The sequence below is a fragment of the Caretta caretta genome, chromosome 1, assembly GCF_965140235.1.
Source record: "Caretta caretta isolate rCarCar2 chromosome 1, rCarCar1.hap1, whole genome shotgun sequence".
Lineage (NCBI taxonomy): Eukaryota > Metazoa > Chordata > Testudines > Cheloniidae > Caretta > Caretta caretta.
The window spans coordinates 260744060-260764810 of record NC_134206.1 but is presented as its reverse complement, the minus strand read 5'-3'; the positions used below and the strand labels follow the sequence as shown (position 1 = coordinate 260764810).

General features: G+C 45.5%; 1 protein-coding gene across 3 annotated transcripts in view; it reads right to left on the bottom strand.

The window, feature by feature from the left end:
- Nucleotides 1–13131, bottom strand: part of CACNA1I (calcium voltage-gated channel subunit alpha1 I) — a 132512-nt gene extending 119381 nt beyond the window's left edge. The window contains exons 1-2 of one of the 3 annotated variants that reach the window (XM_048834627.2): nt 13021–13131; nt 12290–12423 (exon numbers count right to left, since the gene is read on the bottom strand). In XM_048834627.2, coding sequence (XP_048690584.1) covers nt 12290–12423; nt 13021–13113 — 227 coding nt within the window. In that variant the 5' untranslated portion in view covers nt 13114–13131. Of the gene's footprint in view, nt 1–12289; nt 12424–13020 lie in introns of those variants that run through there. The other 2 variants (XM_048834615.2, XM_075124188.1) reach the window with 2 other exon arrangements.
- Between the last annotated feature and the right edge of the window lie 7620 nt (nt 13132–20751).

Sequence of the window (20751 nt, the reverse complement as noted above, 5' to 3'; positions counted from 1 at the left end):
CAGCTGCCATGGGCAGAGGGGGAACCCCACAGCTCCCAGCCACCATGTTGGCAGGAGAAATCATGGAGCCACAGCAGCAAAAATCATGGACAGGTCATCACTTCCATGAATTTTTGTTTATTGCCCATAACGTGTCCCTGACTTTACTAAAAATAACCATGTCAAAATCTTAGCCTTAATTATAGGTGACTTCAGAGAACTTGGACAGGTGTTGAAGGAGGAAAGGAATGTCCACGTGATCTTTTTCAGAGATCCTTCCCGTCCTGCACACAAAGGAAGACAGAAGATTCTGGGATGTGAACTGGTGCCTAAGTAAGTTGCATAAGGTAAAGGGTTTGGTTTTATGGAATACTGGCCACCTTCTGTGAGTAGAGGGAGCTGTACAATTTGGATGACCTCAGCTTGAAGAAGGGGATCCAATCTTCTATAGCAGTGGTCTCCAAAGTGGGGTGCACAAGTCGACCGATTGGGGGGCGCAGCAGGAGGAGTGCTGCCGGAGCAAAAGAGCGGTGTGGCAGGAGGAGCACCGCCGGAGGGAAAAAAAGCGGTGGGGTGGCCCTGAGTCCTCTGGCCCATGGAGGAGCAGGGGCAGTCGCGCAGCCCAGGCTGGAAAGAAGCGGCGCTTTCCTCTTCAAAGCCAGCCAGAGAGAAGCGGCGCTTTGAAGAGGAAAGCGCCGCTTCTCTTCGGCCGCTGGCTGCGCTGCTGCCCCTGCTCCTCCTGAGTCCTCCGGCCCATGCTCGCAGGACCGCATCCCGAAAAGGGGCTTTAGAGCTGCAGGCCAGGGCCCCGGGGCCCCCTTAGCCCAGGGCCCTGCAGCCCCTAAAGCCCCTGCGTTCTGGGTGGTCCTGCCAGCTGGGGGGGGGGGGAGCTCCCAGAATCGCGACTCTCAGAATCGTGGCCATGAGGGTGGGTGCTGTGCTGCGAAGAGCCACCTGCACACCCCCTGCCCCAAACAGGAGCTGCCCCAGGTAAGGGCTCTGCACCTCCTGCCTGCCTCAGCCCTGAGCGCCCTCCCACACCCTAACTCCCTCCCTGACCCCGCACCCCACCCTGAGCGCCCGCTGTATCACAAAGTGTTAAACCAAGATTTTCCAAAATAATAAAGCATAGTCAATCACATTGCTCTCACTAAAAATATTAATAATAATTTTTTTAGTGAGAGAAAATAAAATAAAATAAATTTTTTTAAAAAAATATTGTTTATTTCATCTTTATCTCATCGTTTTTTAACTTCTATTTTTTGTGTATGTTTTATAATTTACCTAATTAGTACAGTAGTACATATATATATAATTTATACATATACATATATTGGGGGTGCATGTTCAAAAATTTTTTACTGATAGGGGTGAGCGATCAAAAAAGCTTGGAGACCACTGTTCTATGGCACAGATTGGCTTGTCTAGTCAGGGGGGCATTAGCAATGAAAGGGGAGAGTGAAAAGGAGAACAAATGAGCTCTGATTTCCCACAAAATCAAGATGTCAGTAACAAAATAATCAAGGATCAAAGGACAAGAAGAAAAATTTTAATGGCCTAGGCAGCCAGTGCCAGGAGCCTGGGTAATAAACAAAAGGAACTGGAATTGCTCATTTGTGAATATATATTTCACCTAGTTAGTATTACTGAAACCTGGTGGAAAGATCTGCACTTTTGGAATGTTAAAATCAATGGCTATAAACTATTTAGGAAGGATTGAGTGGGCAAAGGGAAGGAGGAGTGGCATTCTATGTAAAAAATGGCATTACCTGTTTCTAAGTCACTGACAACTCAGAAGCAAATTATCTTGAATGCTTATGGATCAATGTTCTAACAGATAAGTAGCAAGACTGGTTACGAGTTGGTGTCTGCTACAGACCACCAGATCACACTAGAGAACATGATGACTGGCTCCCTAAGCACCTACCTCTAATGTGTAGGGGGGGAAACTGCATCATCATGAGAGATTTTGGTTTCAGTGACATATCTGGAGGTCTCATGCTGCCACTACTAAAACATCTTTGGAATTTCTAAACATTATAAATGAAAATTTCATAACTCAGAAAGTGTTACATCCAACAATGGGGGAATTCTGTATTAGATGTCATTTCAACAGATATACAGGCGTTGTTCACAGAACTAAAAATCAGCTTAGGAGAAAGTGACCACGACTTAATCACATCGGTTATGTGCAAACAGAATGAAGTCCAAACCAGTAATATGTATACTTGGTGCTTTAAAAGGGCCATTTTCCCAAAGCTTAGAACAATTATAAGCCAAATCATCTGAGTGAAAGAATTTAAAACAGAAAAATTTGAATGATAATTGGGAGCTGTTTAAGAACACTTTACAAGATGCCCCAAAAGCCACAATCCCATAATCGAGAAGAACGTCTAGTATCCTGGTTAAAAAAAAAAAAAATAACCTGACTTAGAAGGAAAATGAAAGCAGCAATAACAAAAACAAAGCAAAAAGCAAAAAATACAAATGGAAAAAAGGGGCAGTTTATAGCAATGAACATAAATTAGAAACTAGAATATGTAGGAAAATCATTAGGGAAGCAAAAGGACACGAGGAAAACTCTATGGCCAGCAGAGTTAAGACAAGCAGAAGGATTTTTTTTTACATATATCAAGAACAAAAGGAATCCTAGTAATACTATTGGTCCATGAATAGATGGAAGTGGTAGAATTGTGAATAGTAATGCAGAAGAGGAGAAATATTCAATAAATATTTCTGTTCTATATTCGGGTAAAATCCAGATCATGTATTTACATCATAAGATGATGGTGAAATACTTTCCATTCCAACCGTAATTAAGAAGCATTCTAAACAGAAGCTACTGATGACAGACATTTTTAAATTAGCAGGTGCAGATAACTTGCATGGAAGAATTTTGAAAGAGCTGGCCAAGAAGCTCTCTGAATGTTAATATTGATTTTTAATATTTCCTGAAAAACTGGGAAAGTTCCAGAGGACTCTAAGAAAGCTAATGTTGGGCCACTATTTAAACAGGGTAAATGGGGTGACCTGAGTAAGTAAAGGCCTATCAACCTGACACCAGTCCTGTCATGGACCAAGTTATAAGTGGTCAGTTCTAGCGGTGGTCATGCCTACTGCTCGGAACCAGGACCCAGAGCCAGGGAGCAGGAACAAGACACAGATGCAGGGTCAGGGGTCAGAGCCAGAACAAAAAGTCAAGTCAAGGACTGTAGCCAGATGTGGGGCATAGAAGCAGGGATCTGGAACAAAGCAAGAAGGCTGGAAGAAGGCAGGGTTCAATGTAGCAGCCAGTCAGGAATTCAAGTTGCTCAGACAACTTCCTGTGCCTCCTTCTGGCTTAAATAGTAACTCTGAGTGAGTCAGAGAGACCTGACATCTCCTCCAATCAGGAGCTTTGTGGGTGGTGCCTCTGGTGAGCTTGGGTCCACCAGCCCACACTCCCTGTTGGTATCAGTGAGCTGCTGGGTAGTGAAAGCAGTCTGGGAACTACCTGGGCACCTGCTGACCTGGGTTTGAGACCCATGATCCCTCATAGATCTCAGACAAATTAATGGGACAGTTGATATGGGATTCAATTAATAAAGAATTAAAGGAGGGTAATATAATTAATGCCAGTCAACATGGGCTTACGGAAAATAGATCTTATTAAATTAACTTCATATTATTGCAGGTTTTATTGATAAAGACTATACTAGTATTGATGTAACTAGAACACCACAAAATCAACACGGCACAGATTATATGGATTCAAAATTGGCTAACTGATGAGTCTCAAAATGTAACTGTAAATAGGGAATTATCATCAAGCAGGTGTGTTACTTAGCGTGACCAGACAGCAAGTGTGAAAAATCGGGACAGGGGCTGGGGGGTAATAGGCACCTATATAAGACAAAGCCCCAAATATCGGGACTGTCCCTATAAAACCAGGACATCTGGTGACCCTAGTGTTCCTAGGGGTCCCACATTAGTTCTTGGTCCTACACTATTTAATATTTGTATCAGTGACTTGGAAAAAAAATAAAATCATTACTGATAAAATTTGCAGGTGACACAATGGTAGAGGAAATGGTAAATAATGAAGAGGTCTGATCACTGATACAGAGCAATCTGGAGCAAACAATATACATTTCAATGCAGTCAAATGTAAGCTCAGACATCTAGGAAAAAAGATGTAGGCCATACTTACAGGATGTGGGACTCTATTCCGGTAAGCAGTGACTCTGAAAAAGACAGGCGGGTCATGGTGGATAATCAGCTGAACATAAATTTCCTAGCGTGACCCTATGCTAATGTGATCCTTAGATGCATTGACAAGAATATTAAATAAAAGTAGAGAAGTTCTCTGACCTCTGCATTAAGCACTGAAGCATCTGCTACTGGAATATTGTGTCCAGTTCTGGTGCTCACACTTCAAGAAGACTCTTGTGTGACGCTATATGGAATATGGGTGACACTTTATGATATTGTTCATACCAATATTATAAAATTGTAATGAATCATGCCAGATATGCCGTGTGAGGTATCTGAAAAAATGTTATAATTTGCCAAGTATGATTATCTTGTTCATATGTTTGTATCACCTTTGTATTATGAGTTATAGATATGTAGGGTATATCTGTATTTCCAAACTTGATCTGCATTTCTGGGTGACACCCCCAGACAGAATGGCACCAGCACTAGGCCTGCTTGATGGCCCATCAAGGGACATCAGCTGTACAATGAACCCACTGAAAGGAGCCAAGACTACACCTTATGACTCAGCAAGGCATGCAGGGGCATGCCTATGAAGAGAACTCTAAGGCCTTTCAATGACATGTGCTATGAGTTTGTTGTGTTTGAAACAAAGGAAGTACCAGTCACATGGCAAAAAGACTATAAAGGGCAGCTGCATCATCTCCATTTTGTCATCAATCCTGCTTCTTGTCTTCAATCCTGCTTCTTACCTCTGGAGTAACTTTTCTACAAACTGAAGCTCTGAACAAAGAACTGAATGATCCATCCAAGCTGTGGATATGTTCCAGAGGGACTTTCAAGCCAGCAAACTCACCAATACTGCTAAGAACCTGATACATGGACTTTGAAGTCTTTGTATGTATGTGACTGCTTTACCATTTAACATCTCTCTTCTTGTTCTTTCGTTTTTCTTTATAATAAACCTTTAGTTTTAGACACTAAAGGATTGGCTGGCAGCGTGGTATTTTGGGTAAGATCCAAACTTATACTTACCTGATAATGTGGCTGACCTTTTGGGGTCAGAAGAACATTTTGTATATGTGAGCAGAGTTTTTCAAATAACTGCTCACTGTACTGGACCTATGTACTGACTGGGAACCAGAGAACTGGAATACAATAAAGGGGGCTGTGTGATTTATTTTTTGCTTCTTGATAACCAGTGTGGGGGATCAGAAGCACAGTTTTTGACTGGTTGGGGAGTTTAACTTCACCATTACCCACCAGCCTTGGGAATACATGCTCTCCCTTTTGCAGCCTGCTCTGACCTTGGCATTTCCAGTGAGGGCTGCCCCAGGCACCTCGAGTCACATCTTGAAAAATTGGAGAGGGTTCAGAGAAGAGCCACAGGAATGATTAAAGAATTAGAAAACATGCCTTACAATAAGAGACTCAAGGAGCTCAAACGATTTAGCTTATCAAAGAGAAACTTAAGGGTGATTTGATCACAGTCTGTAAGTACCTCCATGGTGAACAGGAATTTGATAATAGAGAGTTCTTTAATCTAGAAGACAAAAGTATAGCAAGATCCAATGGCTGGAAGCTGAATCTAGACAATTTCAGTCCAGAACTGGAGCACAAATTTTTAACAGAGACAGTAACTAACCACTGGAACTATTTGCCAAGGATAGTAGTGGATTCTCCATCACTGGAAATGTTTAAATCAAGATTGGATGTTTTTCTGAAAAGCATGCTCTAGTTCAGTGACAGCTATCGGACTTGGATCAGGGACACATTCAGGGAAGTCCTAAGGCCTTTGTTACACAAGAGGTCAGACTAGATGATCACAACAGTCTCCTCTGGCCTTATGTAATCTATGAACATCAGCCCTTTCCCCTCAACCTACACACACACGTATGCGCATGTAAGGACAGGTCACATGAATATCCCAATCTGGACTTGAAGTGGGCCCCACAAAACAGGTCAGAGATAAAGTTAGCATCCCAACAAGGTCAGGTAATAATGGCATCTAGGATCAGGACAGGTAGAGTAAACACCCCTCCCTAAATAGGAGGTGATCCCCCCACAGATCCAGGAGGGTGGCACGATTATATAACACCTCAGCTAACTGGCAACCCTCAGAGCAGGACATTCAGAGTGTATTCCTCATCCTGAATAGGCAGTGACCCCCTCCGACCTCAAGCACATGCGCACACACACACACACACACAAATTGATTTGGACAAGGAAAGTGAATACATCACTATTTACAGGCATTCAGCTGCCAGATCAGGACAGAGAGAGTGAATATTCCATCCCAAAAATTGGTGGCCTAGGTCTGGAGACATTGACCTACGTTCTCCAGAGTGATTAGTGATTTTGGGTGCCCAAACTTGAGACCCTAAAAGGGGCCTGGTTTTCCAGGTCCCATTAAGTTGTCTCAACTTGAGCACCAACAAAATCCAGCATGCAAAATCACTAGACATTTTTGGGAAATGCAGGCCATAAATCACAGGAGATAACATCTAAAGCAAAAGGTGGAGAGGAAGGCATCCCACCAGGATAGTTGGTGACAACTGCAGCCCACATTAGACATCTGGGTACCTGGAGACTACTGTCATCCAGTGACTAGTTGAGGGCTGGAATATCCATAAGCTAGACTGCAGCCTCATCGCTCATGTGCATGCAGGCATATGTGTTCTTTAACCCTGCAACAGCTGTCTTCGTTTTGGGAGCTTGCAGATTTCTTAAAAGGAATAATAAAGGAGGAAAATATTGACTTAGCCAAGGCTGGTTTTGAGGGTTTTTTTTTTTTTTTTTTAGTTTTGTTTTGTTTTTTCTAATCCACTCCAAAAACTAGGGAGGGAAGGGGGAGAAAGTTCTGGTGATGTCAGCTTCCATTGCCATGGAAACTGAACATTTTTAGTGACAACAAAGTCTTCTTCCTCAAGCGGCTAGATTGTGTGGGGAGCGAGGGAGAGCAGGGCAGGGGGCGGACAAGGGAGTTCAGTTAACTAAAACTATAAGCTTCTGGCTTTCTAAAGGTAGTGAAAAGAGAGCGAGAGAAAAAACAACCAAAAGAATAAATGACTTTAACAAATGAACAAGTGAACAAAGTTTATGCAACCCAAACACTGTTTGGGGTGATTGTCAGCAAATGACTGTTCTTTTTGTTTTTGCCACATTTTTGGGTAAAGGATACTATTGTCACAAATAGTCAGAGGGAGGTAATTTGAACCATACAGAATGCCCAATACGATAGTCTCCCCTGCTGTCTGTTGTTCCTCTGCTTTTTCTGGCCACAGGGTGATCTTTTAATCCTGGCCTCTCAGTCTGGTGGACTGGGTGGGCGTTTGTTTTGGGGCAGGCGAGTTGTTGTTTTTCCCTTGATTTGAGGAGAGGAGCCTGATTGTGCCTAGTTCTATCATCTCCCCCAGTACCACATTTTCCTTATTTGAGCCAAATTTGGCCCGCAGTACAGGGCAGGGGAGAGGAATGACTTGATTCTGATTTAGGAAGTAGTTAAATCAGATAGGAGACATGAGGACCCAGTGTCAAGGATTTCCATGGGACTTCCAGGCAAAAAGAGGTTCCTAAACGAGTCAGTTCTAGTCAGAGATGAGCCAGCGAGGAGGGGTTGGGATTTTGGACAGATTTATGAGAGGATTTGGGTTTGAGGCTGAATCAGAACTGGAGTTCTGGGGTTGGGTTTGTGGCTGAATAAAAGCTTGCATTCAGATTTTGATGGCAAACATTAGTTTGATCACACCCCAATTGAATAAGCAATATTAATGGATTTCAAATAATAAAACAAAACAACTAGTTCCTACATAGCACTAATGGCTCTCTTTCTCTCTCTGACAGATAACATAATATATACATTATAAAATAGCTTATATATAGATCCCTGCACAGATACAAAATTGATGTCCGTGGATGCGGATATAGAGTGGGTATCCATGGAGCTGCAGGGCCCTACCAGGAACCACAGTGGCAAAAGCTGTAGCATCTCAGGCCATCGCTCGCAGGAGCCAGCGCCCAGCCTGGGCAGCTCCTCCAGATTGCCTGTACCGCCTCCAGCTCCGCCCACTGCGGCAGCACCAGGCTCACCGGCAGCTGTCCCTGGTCACGCTCGTGTGTGCAAGCGGCTCGCACGCTCCTGGACGAGAGACGCACACGCAGCGGTGCTGGAACAATTTGTATGGGGGGGGGAGGCTGAGAGCCACTGAACCGAACTGTAAACCCTGGTTTTAATGAAAACCACTTCAAGCCAGGGGGTGCGGCAGCACCCCAGGCACCCCTAGTTCCAGCACCTGTGCGCACAGCACTGCATAGAAGAGACTCCTGTCCCAGAGCATGCAAGCCACTTGCATACCTTAATGTGACCAGGGACAGCTGATGGTGAGCCTAGTGCCACCCCAGTGGGCAGGGCTGGGGGCAGTACACCCACGTGGGATGAGCTGCCCAGGCTGGGCGCTGGCTCCTGCGAGTGACGGCCCAACACGCTGCTGCTTTCGCTGCGGTGGTTCCTGGTAGAGCCCTGCAGCTCCACGGATATCTGCTTTATATCCATGGATATAAATTTTGTATCCACACAGGGCTCTACTTATATACGTAAATGGGAGAAATCTCTCTCATGGGAGAAGTCTTGTGAGACCAGACAGTCTCAAGAGATTTCCACCATCATCGATATCTCATGAGGACAGTTGCACCAGAACCAGAAAACAAGCCTGTCAAGGTTCCTCCCCCACTCTGAACTCTAGGGTACAGATGTGGGGACCTGCATGAAAAACCTCCTAAGCTTATCTTTACCAGCTTAGGTCAAAACTTCCCCAAGGTACAAAATATTACACCCGTTATCCTTGGAATGGCCGCTACCACCACCAAACTAATACTGGTTACTGGGGAAGAGCTGTTTGGACGCGTCTTTCCCCCCAAAATACTTCCCAAAACCTTGCACCCCACTTCCTGGACAAGGTTTGGTAAAAAGCCTCACCAATTTGCCTAGGTGACTACAGACCCAGACCCTTGGATCTTAAGAACAATGAACAATCCTCCCAACACTTGCACCCCCCCTTTCCTGGGAAATGTTGGATAAAAAGCCTCACCAATTTGCATAGGTGACCACAGACCCAAACCCTTGGATCTGAGAACAATGAAAAAGCATTCAGTTTTTTACAAGAAGACTTTTAATAAAAAATAGCAGTAAATAGAAATAAAGAAATCCCCCCTGTAAAATCAGGATGGTAGATATCTTACAGGGTAATTAGATTCAAAAACATAGAGAACCCCTCTAGGCAAAACCTTAAGTTACAAAAAAGATATACAGACAGAAATAGTTATTCTATTCAGCACAATTCTTTTCTCAGCCATTTAAAGAAATCATAATCTAACACATACCTAGCTAGATTACTTACTAAAAGTTCTAAGCCTCCATTCCTGTTCTGTCCCTGGCCAAGACGACTACAGACAGACACAGACCCTTTGTTTCTCTCCCTCCTCCCAGCTTTTGAAAGTATCTTGTCTCCTCATTGGTCATTTTGGTCAGGTGCCAGCGAGGTTACCTTTAGCTTCTTAACCCTTTACAGGTGAGAGGAGCTTTCCCCTGGCCAGGAGGGATTTCAAAGGGGTTTACCCTTCCCTTTATATTTATGACAAAGCCCCTTCCAGTTCTCAATCTGAAATGAAACCATAACCAGACATGTCGGATTTGTATCCAGGACTTGATTTGAAATCTCTCATGATATCAGAAGGGCATAGGCAGCACGTGACTCTTTCTTTTGGGGAGGCTACTCTCAACAGTGCTGGAAGCTCCCTAGAAGTGGGGGGGCCACCAGCGCCCAGGCGGTGGCCACACCCCTCCCCCAGGGCTCCCCCCACACTCTGCCCTTCCCCTAGGCCTTGCCACCACTCCGCTTCTTTCCCCGAGATCCAGCTCTCATTCGCTCCTCTCTGCCTCCTCTCCCCCATCTTTTGCCCTTAAGGCAAGAAAAAAAGGGGGAGGGCATAACCCTCCCACTTTTAAAAGTGAGGGCGCCAAGGCCAGGGGCACTGGAATAGGGGGTGCGGGGTGGGGGGCCATGGCCCCATCACATACGAAGGATTTCCTGCCTTAAGGGCAGGCCCCTGGGGAGGAGGGGAGGCAGGGCCATGGTCTGGGCACCAGTGGCCCCACCATTTCTAGGGAGCTTCCGGCACTCCTGCTCTCAGGGCACAAAGGCGGTGGGCTGGTGCGCCTCAAAAGGAAGATGACCTGCATCTGGCGTTTGCTCCCCGCATGGCCAGCCTGTTTTATTTTGGGGAGTCTTAGCCTCCCCACGCCTCCTCTATGCGCTGCCCATGCAGAAGGGGTTCAAATTTGAGGTTCTAGTCTAGCATCTCCGGTGCTGGAGTTGGACATGGAAAGGTGAATGGCATTCCCTAATGGGATATGCGCTTAGTGTCAGGCCAGGAGAAGCCATCCATTTCCTATCCTCCTCATTCCACATCAATGAACTGGATTTCTGTGTCCATCTGGAATGGAGTCTTAATCCCAACCTGAATGACAGCGTGGTTAACATGGTCAGAGAAATACAACCAGCGCCAAGCCACCCCATTTCAAATGCACTTATTGTCCTTTTCAGTTCAGAAATCTGAGCTATTATACCCCTCCTTTAACATCACTTCTCACGCCACTACCCCACCCCCTCCATACGCTCAGCTGCACCTCATCTTACAGAGGTTCAGAACCAGTACGCTGGGATGTAGAATGCAGCATGTTGTTTTAATTTATTTTCACTGACTAGCCACTGCTCACCACAATGTGGGGTCAGTATAATTAAAGACCCTAGCTACTGAAACACCAGGCTCAGGGATTGTAAGAGTGGAAGTCTCTTCCCATCTCGCCCATGTCGCTTTAGGGGTTGAAAAACAGGATCTTTCATTTTCTTCCATTCTCTTTTAGGTACAGGCCGATTTCACCGCTGGGCACCTAACTTCATCTCCCAGACAACAAATTAAATGAGTTTGAAGGTCTCAGTTTAGTGCATCAGAAAACAATTGTCCTCACACCCAAAGGGAAACATCTTTCAAGCCTTGTTGCAGACAGGTGTATTAAAAACAAAGGTAAAAGATGGCCCTATTATTCACCCTGGGGAACAGTTGTGAGAGGTAAGCTTGAATGGCTCTGCCAGCTCAACCAGTGATACACTGAGTTCTAGATGACAATGGAAGCTGGCTGTTTCCTGCAGGGAGGAAAAGGGCAGTTGGACTAGCTCTAGAAAGGAGCTGTTTATGTTTTGTTTTGCTGTAAAAAACCCAGGCCATATTTTCTTCTTTAAACAGCAAAATTTCTGCCATGGGGCAAGTTGATTAAAAACAAGCAACTCTTGTAAAGCTGCACTCGCCAGTGCAAGGAGTGAAATGTCACCACACATTCAAGGGGCAATCCTTGTGGGCTTTTGGCTGTGCACACACAGAAGCTTGGGAAGTGGAAATCAGAGCTTCACCATAGCAACTTTGTTGTTAAAAATGCTCAAATGTCAACTTGTCCCTCAGGTGCTGTGGGGTGGACTCATGTGATGCAAAGGCAGAAACCCACAGTTTCTAAAAGGATGTTTTTAACCGGAAAGCTGAGCTAATGGGAGCAGAGCTGTTGCACTGACTTGGGCCAAGGCGACACCTCATTGGACCAATTACGTTAAAAAAGGTTGCTGGGTTTCAGAGCCAGAGCTTCAGCTGACGTAAAGCAGCTTAGGTCCCCTGCACTGAAGAAGTTACACCCATTCATATGAGGGGAAGGTCTGGCTTTCAGTGTCTGCTTGTTTCTCCCCAATCCTGCTGAACTGAGCACATGTGTGATTCCAGTTTCTCAGGGATGATGCCCACAAAGCAACACAGCCACAAAAACACTGTGGGCGGGTTTTGCTCTCAGTTACAGCAGGGCAAATCAAGAGTAGCAATGTTGACTTCACAGGAATTGCTCTGGCCTTTCACTAAAGTAAGTGGGAGCTGAATCTGTTTCTGTGCGTAAAAAACCCCGAGAACCTTCTATTCTCTTCCGGCATTTGCCACAAGACTGAGATGGGTACCATGTCCCAACTGCATGCAACACTCCAGCACTCCAACACTGTGAAAACCCAGAAAACAGTTAACCTACCCAGCCATCACAATGAAGAAATCCAGGCGGTTCCAGGTGTCTCCAAGGTAACACTTCTTGCCAAAGATCCCAAGGGCCACCATCTTCAGCACCATCTCCATGGCAAAGAAGATGAAGATGAAATCATCAAATACCTGAAGGAGCCACAGGGAAAAAGGAGGCTAAATTTAACAAGTGCTTGCTGCCCTTTTGGTCTACAGTTCAAAGTGTTTAAATGAATATAAATTTCAGCGTGCACAAAAATGAGTGACTGACAGTTCTGGACAGTGGAGATGCCAGGCAAGTTTCCTCGGAACATGGCTGGGTGAATAGGAATGCATAGAGGTATAAGTGAATTCTCTATATTCTTATGCCCTCAACTACATTCAATCTATCTCTCTTGCTCTCTGGCAAACTCTTGTAATTTTTTTAAATCAAGCTAGTTTGTTGCTATGGGATCCTTGCTGAGAGAAATTTGAGGCTCCACTACATCATGTTTGCTGGGGCCCTGCCCTTTCATTTTATTTAAACAGACTTTACAGATGTTTGGGAGGGGGGCCCTGAACTCAGGGCCCCAGTGCAATTGTCCCTGATTTCCCCCCTCCCCACAATCAGCCCTGCTCCTTGCCACCCTTTTTCAGAAAAAGCTGAGTGCAGATGGAAGGGAAACATCAGACATAACAATTAGAACACTGTCCAGAGCCTCAGCCAATGGTGCACCTGCTCCCATTAAGGGTCAGGAGACTGCTTACCTGCAAGATCTTGCACCGGTCATTGAGACAGTCCATATCATCACAAGGCTGGTACATCCCCAGGGTAACACAGTTCAGCAGAATCACCATCATGCTGACACACTCGAACCAAGTGCAAAGGAGAATAAAGAGTCAAGGAAAACTCAGCTATGGTCAACTGACCTAAAACTTGGGATGACAAAATAGACACCTTTAAAGAAAACAAAATCCCAGGTGATATAATAACCAAGTCATCGATCCCTATATTTTCTGTCTCCATCCTTTACCCTCCTTCTCCCATTCCATTCCAGGAAAAAAAACAACTTGAAACTCATTTTGGGGACAGATTCAAGTAACTCAAAGCATTGTGGGCAAATTAACATCCATTGTTAAACACAGACACACACCAACTTCCTATTTCAGTGGTTTGCTGAATTGTTACAAATTAAGTGTGATAGAAACAGATTTCCCATCATGCCCTCCACTCAAAAGCTGCAAAGGCCTTCAGCATATGAGGACAGGGTTCATTCAACATAATGGAGTGGAACCTAGAAGTAAGAGTCTCTCCTGGGGAGAATACAACTTAAGGTTTGAAAGCCTAGAAATCATTTTCTCTCCTTGATAAGAACCTAGAAACATGGAACTGCCATAATGGAACAGATCAATGGTCTATCTAATCTGTTATTCTGCCTCCAACAGTGATCAATGTTGGATAAAACTTCCATGATGTGCCTAATTGTGCTATACTATCACCACAGGGGAAAACTGTGTTCCTGACCCCAGCTGGTGACCAGTTTATGCCCAGAAGCATGAGGATTGATAGTCCTTGTAATTGTTTTCTTAGCTATATTGGTGTCCCTGCAGATGCTACACTTATTCATAAAAAATGTTGAATCCTTTGTTTAAACTAAAATATCTGCTTCGATAATAGCCAGCAGCATTGAGTTACTCTGGCTAATTATACTTTACATTAAAAAGTGTTTCCTTCTATTTGTGAAAAATGAATTGTCTTTTAATTTTATCAAGTACTGCTCCATTTCTACATTAGGGGGCAGTGTAAACAGGAGTGCTTGAATGACCTTCTCTATACCCTTCAGAATTATATACCTCTCTCCTCTTATTCTTCTCCCTTCCCAACTAAACAGACTTGGGGCCTGGATTTCACTTATACTAACCCCCCTTTACAGTGCTCTAGCAATGTGAAAGGGCCTTAAAGTGGGTGTCAGTCCTTTAAGGGGATGTCTACACAACAAGAAAATCCCACAGCTGGCCTGTGCCAGCCGACTTGGGCTTAAGCTGTGGGGCTGTTTCATCACTGTGTAGACTTATGGGCTCAGGCTGGAATCTGTTCTCTGGGACCTTCCCACCTCACAGAGTCCTAGAGCCTGGGAAATCAAGGGGAATCAGGGCCTCACATGCCCATGGCGGTTCTCTGAAGTCCATCTGGGAGTAACTGGTTAATGGACAATTAGCAGCAGAGCAACTGCTTCCTATAAGGCTCCCTGACAGGAAGAAGAAACTGCTGCTAGAGAGGAGAAGCTTGGCTTGTAACTAAAAGGCAACTCTGAGAGAGGGTGTTCCCATGGGGAGGGAACAGCTTCCTGAAAGGCAACCTGAAGGAGTGACAGTTCTCCAGGCTGGAAGGGAGAAGAACAGTGTACCCGGCAAGGCAAGGGCATGAGATGGTTTCCAAAAGAGGAGTGCCTAAAGAAGGAACCAGAGTGTGGTCCCACGTGGAGTGGGCAAGAGTTCAGAAGGAACTGGAGACTGTTTACTTACTAGAGTAAGGTTTACTTATGTCATTTTCTGTTATCAATAAATGAGGCTCTGAGGCACTTCTTAAAGGACAAAAGTCTGTTTTGTATTGGTTTGTACCTGAGAGATGGAAAACTGAGCTAAGATGCGCTGGCGACACCTTGCTCAGACTCCAGGGGGTGCAAAGACATGGGGCTACAGCATCAACAGGACCAAAACCTTTTCTTAAGAGCTTAAGAGTCCATTATTAAAAAGCAATCTCATGCTGTGGTGTCTCTCACTCCTTACATAAGTGAACGCAAAATGGTGGCCTAGACTTCTGTCACGTCTCAAGAAGACTCCAAATCCTGTAGTTTGTTTTGTGGGGTTCTTCCTTGAGTGTAATGTGACAGTGAAGCACATCAAACCTTCACGCTCTGGGATGGAGGACTGTGAATTCCCTTCCTTCTCCTCCACTGCCCTCACCGAAGAACAGGAACAGCGGTCAGCTTCATTTTGTCATGACATCAGACAAATGCTCAGCAAGGGCACTGGCAGAGCTCTGTGTTAATCATGCTCAAAGGCAGTTCAAAGAACACATTCCTCCTGTGCTCCTTTGTGAGGCCAGCACCAGGTTTAGTAGAAAGTAATGCACACGGGGCCCTATTTAGCTCCCTATTTAGCTTCACGTGGTCCCTTCCCCAGTTTTGCCCCCCATCATTCACTGGCTTCTGCCTTCCCACCCCTCACAGCCATGCCAGGAAGGTCCTTTCTGCTTATTTTTGTATGAATAGATTCTTTTAGCACCGAGTTTTAAAACAAACTGCCTGCCTGCCAGGAAAATGTTATGAAGTATGAGAGAGATGAGGAAGAATAAGAACCTATTTTATCAGACCAGCTGCTGTTGGTGGAAGGTATGAGCTCTGTGAAGCTCAAAAGCTTGTCCCTTCCATCAACAGCAGCTGGTCCGATAAAAGAAACTACCTATCCTACCCTGTCTCTCTCATATCCTGGAACCAACATTGCAAACATAGAGTATATGGACACTAATCAAATACACTCACCCTGTCAAATCTGTGAGCATGTGTGTCTTTTATTCTCCTTTTCACTTCTTTAAGAACCCGATCGAATGCCCAGTGAAATCAATGGAAGGATTCCCATTGATTCCAGTGGGGTTTGCATCAGTCCTATTCTCTCCCATTTTTCTTTTCCTTTTTGTGCCTCATCATCCTACTCTCTTGACCCCCCTTTGCTTTGAAAAGCACCCTCTTTCCTAACTGTGCAACATCTCCTTTCTTTGCCCCTCTCCTACCCGATTCCTCCATCCCTGTTCTCTGTTCCACCCATCCTCTCTTCCTATATTGGCATCTGTCCATTTCCTGGGTTTGTTCTCTCTCCCCCTCCCCTTGTTTCTAGATAGTCTCCACTTCTCTTTCTACTCACCAGCCTGGTGCATGTAGGGTTCCCAGACAGCAAATGTGAAAAATCGGAACAGGGGATGGGAGGGGGTAATAGGAGCCTATATAAGAAAAAGACCCAAAAAGCGGGACTGTCTTTATAAAATCGGGACATCTGGTCACCCTAGATGCACGGGCTTTGCCTATCTACACTCCCTGTGGAGGTGCTAAGCTGAATCTAAGCCAGAGATGCCTTGTTCTGCATTTTGCCCCCAGTCCACCCTTGCTGCAGACAGAAACAGTTTGTTATTGCTTTGTACTTTGTTGGAAGGTGGGGATGAGGGTTGAAAGGGCTGCTTATCATTCAGCTGCGTCTCCACAGTTTGCTGGTTCTCCCTCCATTTTCATGGCCCTGAAGATAATATGCTCCTGCATACTCAAGGAAATGAGGCCTTCTTTCCCATTTCTCATCTGCTAAACTGTTCTCTACAGGAACCCATTATGACACATGTCTGTGTCAAACTGTAGGCTCCATTTTGTTTTGTGAACTCCACTTTGTTTCAAGGGCTCTAGTTTGTACTGTGACCTTCATGTTGTATTTCAACCTCCTTTGTGGATTAGAGGAGTCGTTTTGTAAGAGGGGCTTAACATCTAGTGAAATGTCTTTGTCTGAGAAGCTATGACAGAGCCATCAATGTTGAATGACTCTCCCCTAGGGGAACAATGGATTTTCTATGGGTGGGGCCACTGACTTTGAATGTCTCTCTATACAGAAGATGACAGGGAGAAGGAAGCTGGAGTCCAGAACTCTGCTGCCTGGAGCACATGCATAAAAAGGGAATAGAAACTGTTTTAAAAGAGGGGTTCCTTTCTAAGCACGAGACCAGACACTGATGAATGAAAGAAGACCAAGACCAGGGCAAAATGTCTGCCTGACTATGACCAAACCCAGAGCACACAGGATGGGTGAAATCAGACATGGGGGGTTGCATTCAGGAATTTGTTTTGAATAGATCTGTAACCCTCTAGTGTGCTTTGTTAGCATGACAATGCTTAAGAAATTCTTTTGCTGAGCTTGTATTCATTGCTTTCCTGCCACACTGTCCCTGAAGGATTTCACTAGAAACCAGAGCACCCACAACCAGATGGACTCTGAGGTAAACATGTCTAAACAACAAAGGGCTGCGACACCAGTTCTGGGGTATAGGTAACTGGACTGCAGGGTCCCACTGCCCAAGAAGTGTCTGGGGCCTGCACCTGGGCATGTGCTTGAGAGACACAGAGCTAGGAACAGTAATCAGTCACTACCCAGACCCAGGGCAGCTCAGTAGCACACAGGCCCAGGAGCTGGGTCCGTTTACAACAGAGTGGTGCCCATCCAGAAGAGAGGACAGGAATGAGTCATGACATCTATCTCTGACCAGCTGGTCTTGGGTGGTTCATGGGGGCATTTTGGAAGCAAGGGACATTATTTAACTGCATATATAGCATGAGTTTACAGCTGATCTATCCCTGCTCTCTACCTGCTAAGAGATGGAGTGTTCTCTCTGGCATGGGTGTCCCTCTGGATAAGATTGACTAAAAGGTAGATGACTACAGCACTAGAGGCTGGAACTGGGGGCTCTTGTTGCTGGGGTGTCAGCAGTAGCTTCACTAAAGGAATCAAAGGGAAGCCCCCTTTTGCCCCCACCATTTTGGCCAAGCTACTAGGAGCCAAAAGCTTTGCTTTCACCCAGGTCATTCTAATGAGACGGCCCCTATATTGTTTTGACACCCAGTAAATGTTTGTTTGTACTTTTAAACAGAAGACTAGTGCCCTCCACTGGCAACGTGGGTTAATCACTGGTCCCACAATTGGACAGTTACATCTGTATAATGGTGTAAGAAGGCTGGTCCAGTGGTTAGGGTGCTAGCCTGATGCTGGGCAGACTTAGGTGAATTCCCTGCTCTACCCCGGGCTTCCTCCTCTGATCTTGGGTAAATTATTTAGTTTCCCTCTGCCTCAGTTCCCCAGCTGTAAAAGGGGATAATAGCACAGCCTTGCCTCACAGGGGTGTCGTGAGGATAAACACAGAACAGATTATGAGACACTCAAATACTATGTTAATGGGGCCACATAAGTACCTAAGAGAGAAAGATTCCCCAGTTTTGCCAACTATCGTGATTTTACTGTGATCTCACAATATTCGGTGTTTTTCTTAAAGCCCTAGCTCCTGAAGTCATGCATTACATAAGAATCTCAGTTCTCATACATAATAAAAATTTTCTAGCCCTCATGGTTGCGGAGAAAAGCTTAAAAAATATGAACCCTAAAGACCCAAACACCAGAAGGTAAATAGAAATACCCACAGGTGCCAACTTTGTCATTCCTGGGGCATGCTCGACCCCTGCTCTGCCCCAGGCCCTGCCGCCACTCCACCCCTGCCCCCAAACCCCAGCCCCTGCCCCTCCTCTTTCTGCCTCCACCCCTTCCCATCCCCTCCCCTGAGCATTCCCTGCCTTTGCTCCTCCCCCTTCCCCCGCACCTCCTGCATGCTGCTAAACAGCTGATCTGCAGTGGGCAGGAGGCGCTGGAGGGAGGGGGAGAAGCTGATTGGGGGGCTGCTGGTGGGTGCTGAGCACCCACTATTTTTTTTCCCATGGGTGCTCCAGCCCTGGAGCACCCACGGAGTCGCTGCCTATGGAAATACCCCACATCTGTTATTTTTAAAAACCACCTGATTTTTGGACACTTGGGGTTGGCCATACTAGATTTCCCCTCCCCTTTTTAGAAACTGGCGCTCTGAAAGTTTGTAGTTGCCATCCAGGTTTCCCTGGTTACATTGTTGAGCATCCTTGTGGTTAAAATGACAGAAAAAAGGCTCCCGCCCTTGTCACTCTGTAGTCTTCCTTTCAGTGAAGGTGGGTCTCCAAAAGACCCATTGTAGCTACAGTTGAGAGAGAGAAAGTCTGATGAGAAAAATGGAGCATCTCCCGCTTGGAATTGGGAGGGGTCACTGTCAACTTGAGTCTATGGAAGGAGGTAATTATAACTACCTGCTGCCTTCAATGTGTCACCACTGTCAGCCACAAGGACTGTCTCCAGTCACCACGGCAACAGCCTAGAACCAAGTTTTTAATCTTCACTTTTGCAATGTCTCCCCCTCCCTCTCTGCTCTCTCCCCTTCTCTTGTGTTTGAGCCTGTAATTAATTTCAGCTGCTGACAAAGCTGGTATTCAAAATCTGCATCATTCAGTCAGAAGTTTCATTTCTAATTAACTTTTCTGAAGTTCAAGTCTTCTAATTACAAGTGAATTTTCCCCCTTTCTCCCGCACCCATTTCTCTTTTTCCCTAGCTGTTCCTCTCCCACCCCCCTCTCTCTCTCTGCTCCAATCCCTCCTTCTCCTGTCATTGCTCTCCTTCTCGTTCTGAGTTCTGGATCCCAAAGGGATGGAGAAGTGACAACACACTTTCACAACAAGGCCTGTTGCCAAAGGTGGGCTTAGGAAATGAAAACAGGAACTCAGACGTTGTCAAAATGGATCAGATCAGCTTTATGTCTAGTCCAGCATCCTCTCTCTGACAGAGGCCAGCAACAGATGCTTCAGAAGAAGGTGCAAGAAAACCTGTAGTGAACAATTCTGTAATAACTTGCCCTCAGGGGAAGTTTCTTCCTAACCACTGTCAGTTAGCAGTTGATTTATGCCCTGAAACTTAAAGGGTTCATATCTCTCATTTAAATTTTTTTGTCCTGTCTCCCATGCCCATGGATTGCTCTCATTAGCCATATAACTGTCTCCTCCTTTCAGAATCCTGTTAAGCTCTTGGCCTCAGCGCTGTCTTGTGGCAATGAGTTCTGTAACAGGATGGCTTGCCCTTTACGGGCTGGGGCCTGAGGGCAACCAACCCCTATTTCTGAAGAAACTACTACAGCCCTACTGTGCCACAGTAGCAGCCTGGATGGAGCCTGATGGAGGGCAGCAGGAAGACTCAAAGATGAAGTGAGCTGTAGCTCGCGAAAGCTCATGCTCAGATAAATTGGTTAGTCTCTAAGGTGCCACAAGTCCTCCTGTTCTTTTTGCGGATACAGACTAACACGGCTGCTACTCTGAAACAAAGAAAGGGGAATCTCAGCGAGTGAGAAAGGCTCCTACCAGGGAAGTTAAGTAATCAGAGCAAGGAGGCTGAACTCCACCCAGATAAAGCCTCCAAGTGACTGTGATTAGGACCCAGCTCTGGGAAGAAGGGCTGAGAACTCCCTACATAAGAGAAAAAGAAACATTGAATGGGGTTTGGGGGCATCAAACTCCTACTTGGGAGGAGACCTTTGAACTGGGACCCATCTCTGGGAAGAAGGGCTGGATGCTTCCCTACCTAAGGGGAGAGAGACACTGAACTGGGGCTGGAGCCTGGCGAGCCAGTGTGTCCCCAGAGAACTAAATAAATTGGACCCCCAGAAGGGGAGTGATTTGATTACCTTTGGACTGAGTAAGTTATTCAAGGGCCTTGAAGGGGAGGAAAGAGAGGCAGGATGCCAGAGAGTGACCTCTGGCCACAAGGGAACACTCAGGAAGCAGCCAGTCCTATTATAAGTTCCAGATCCAGGTTTATTAGGCTTTGCCTGAGAAGTATGTCCCTTT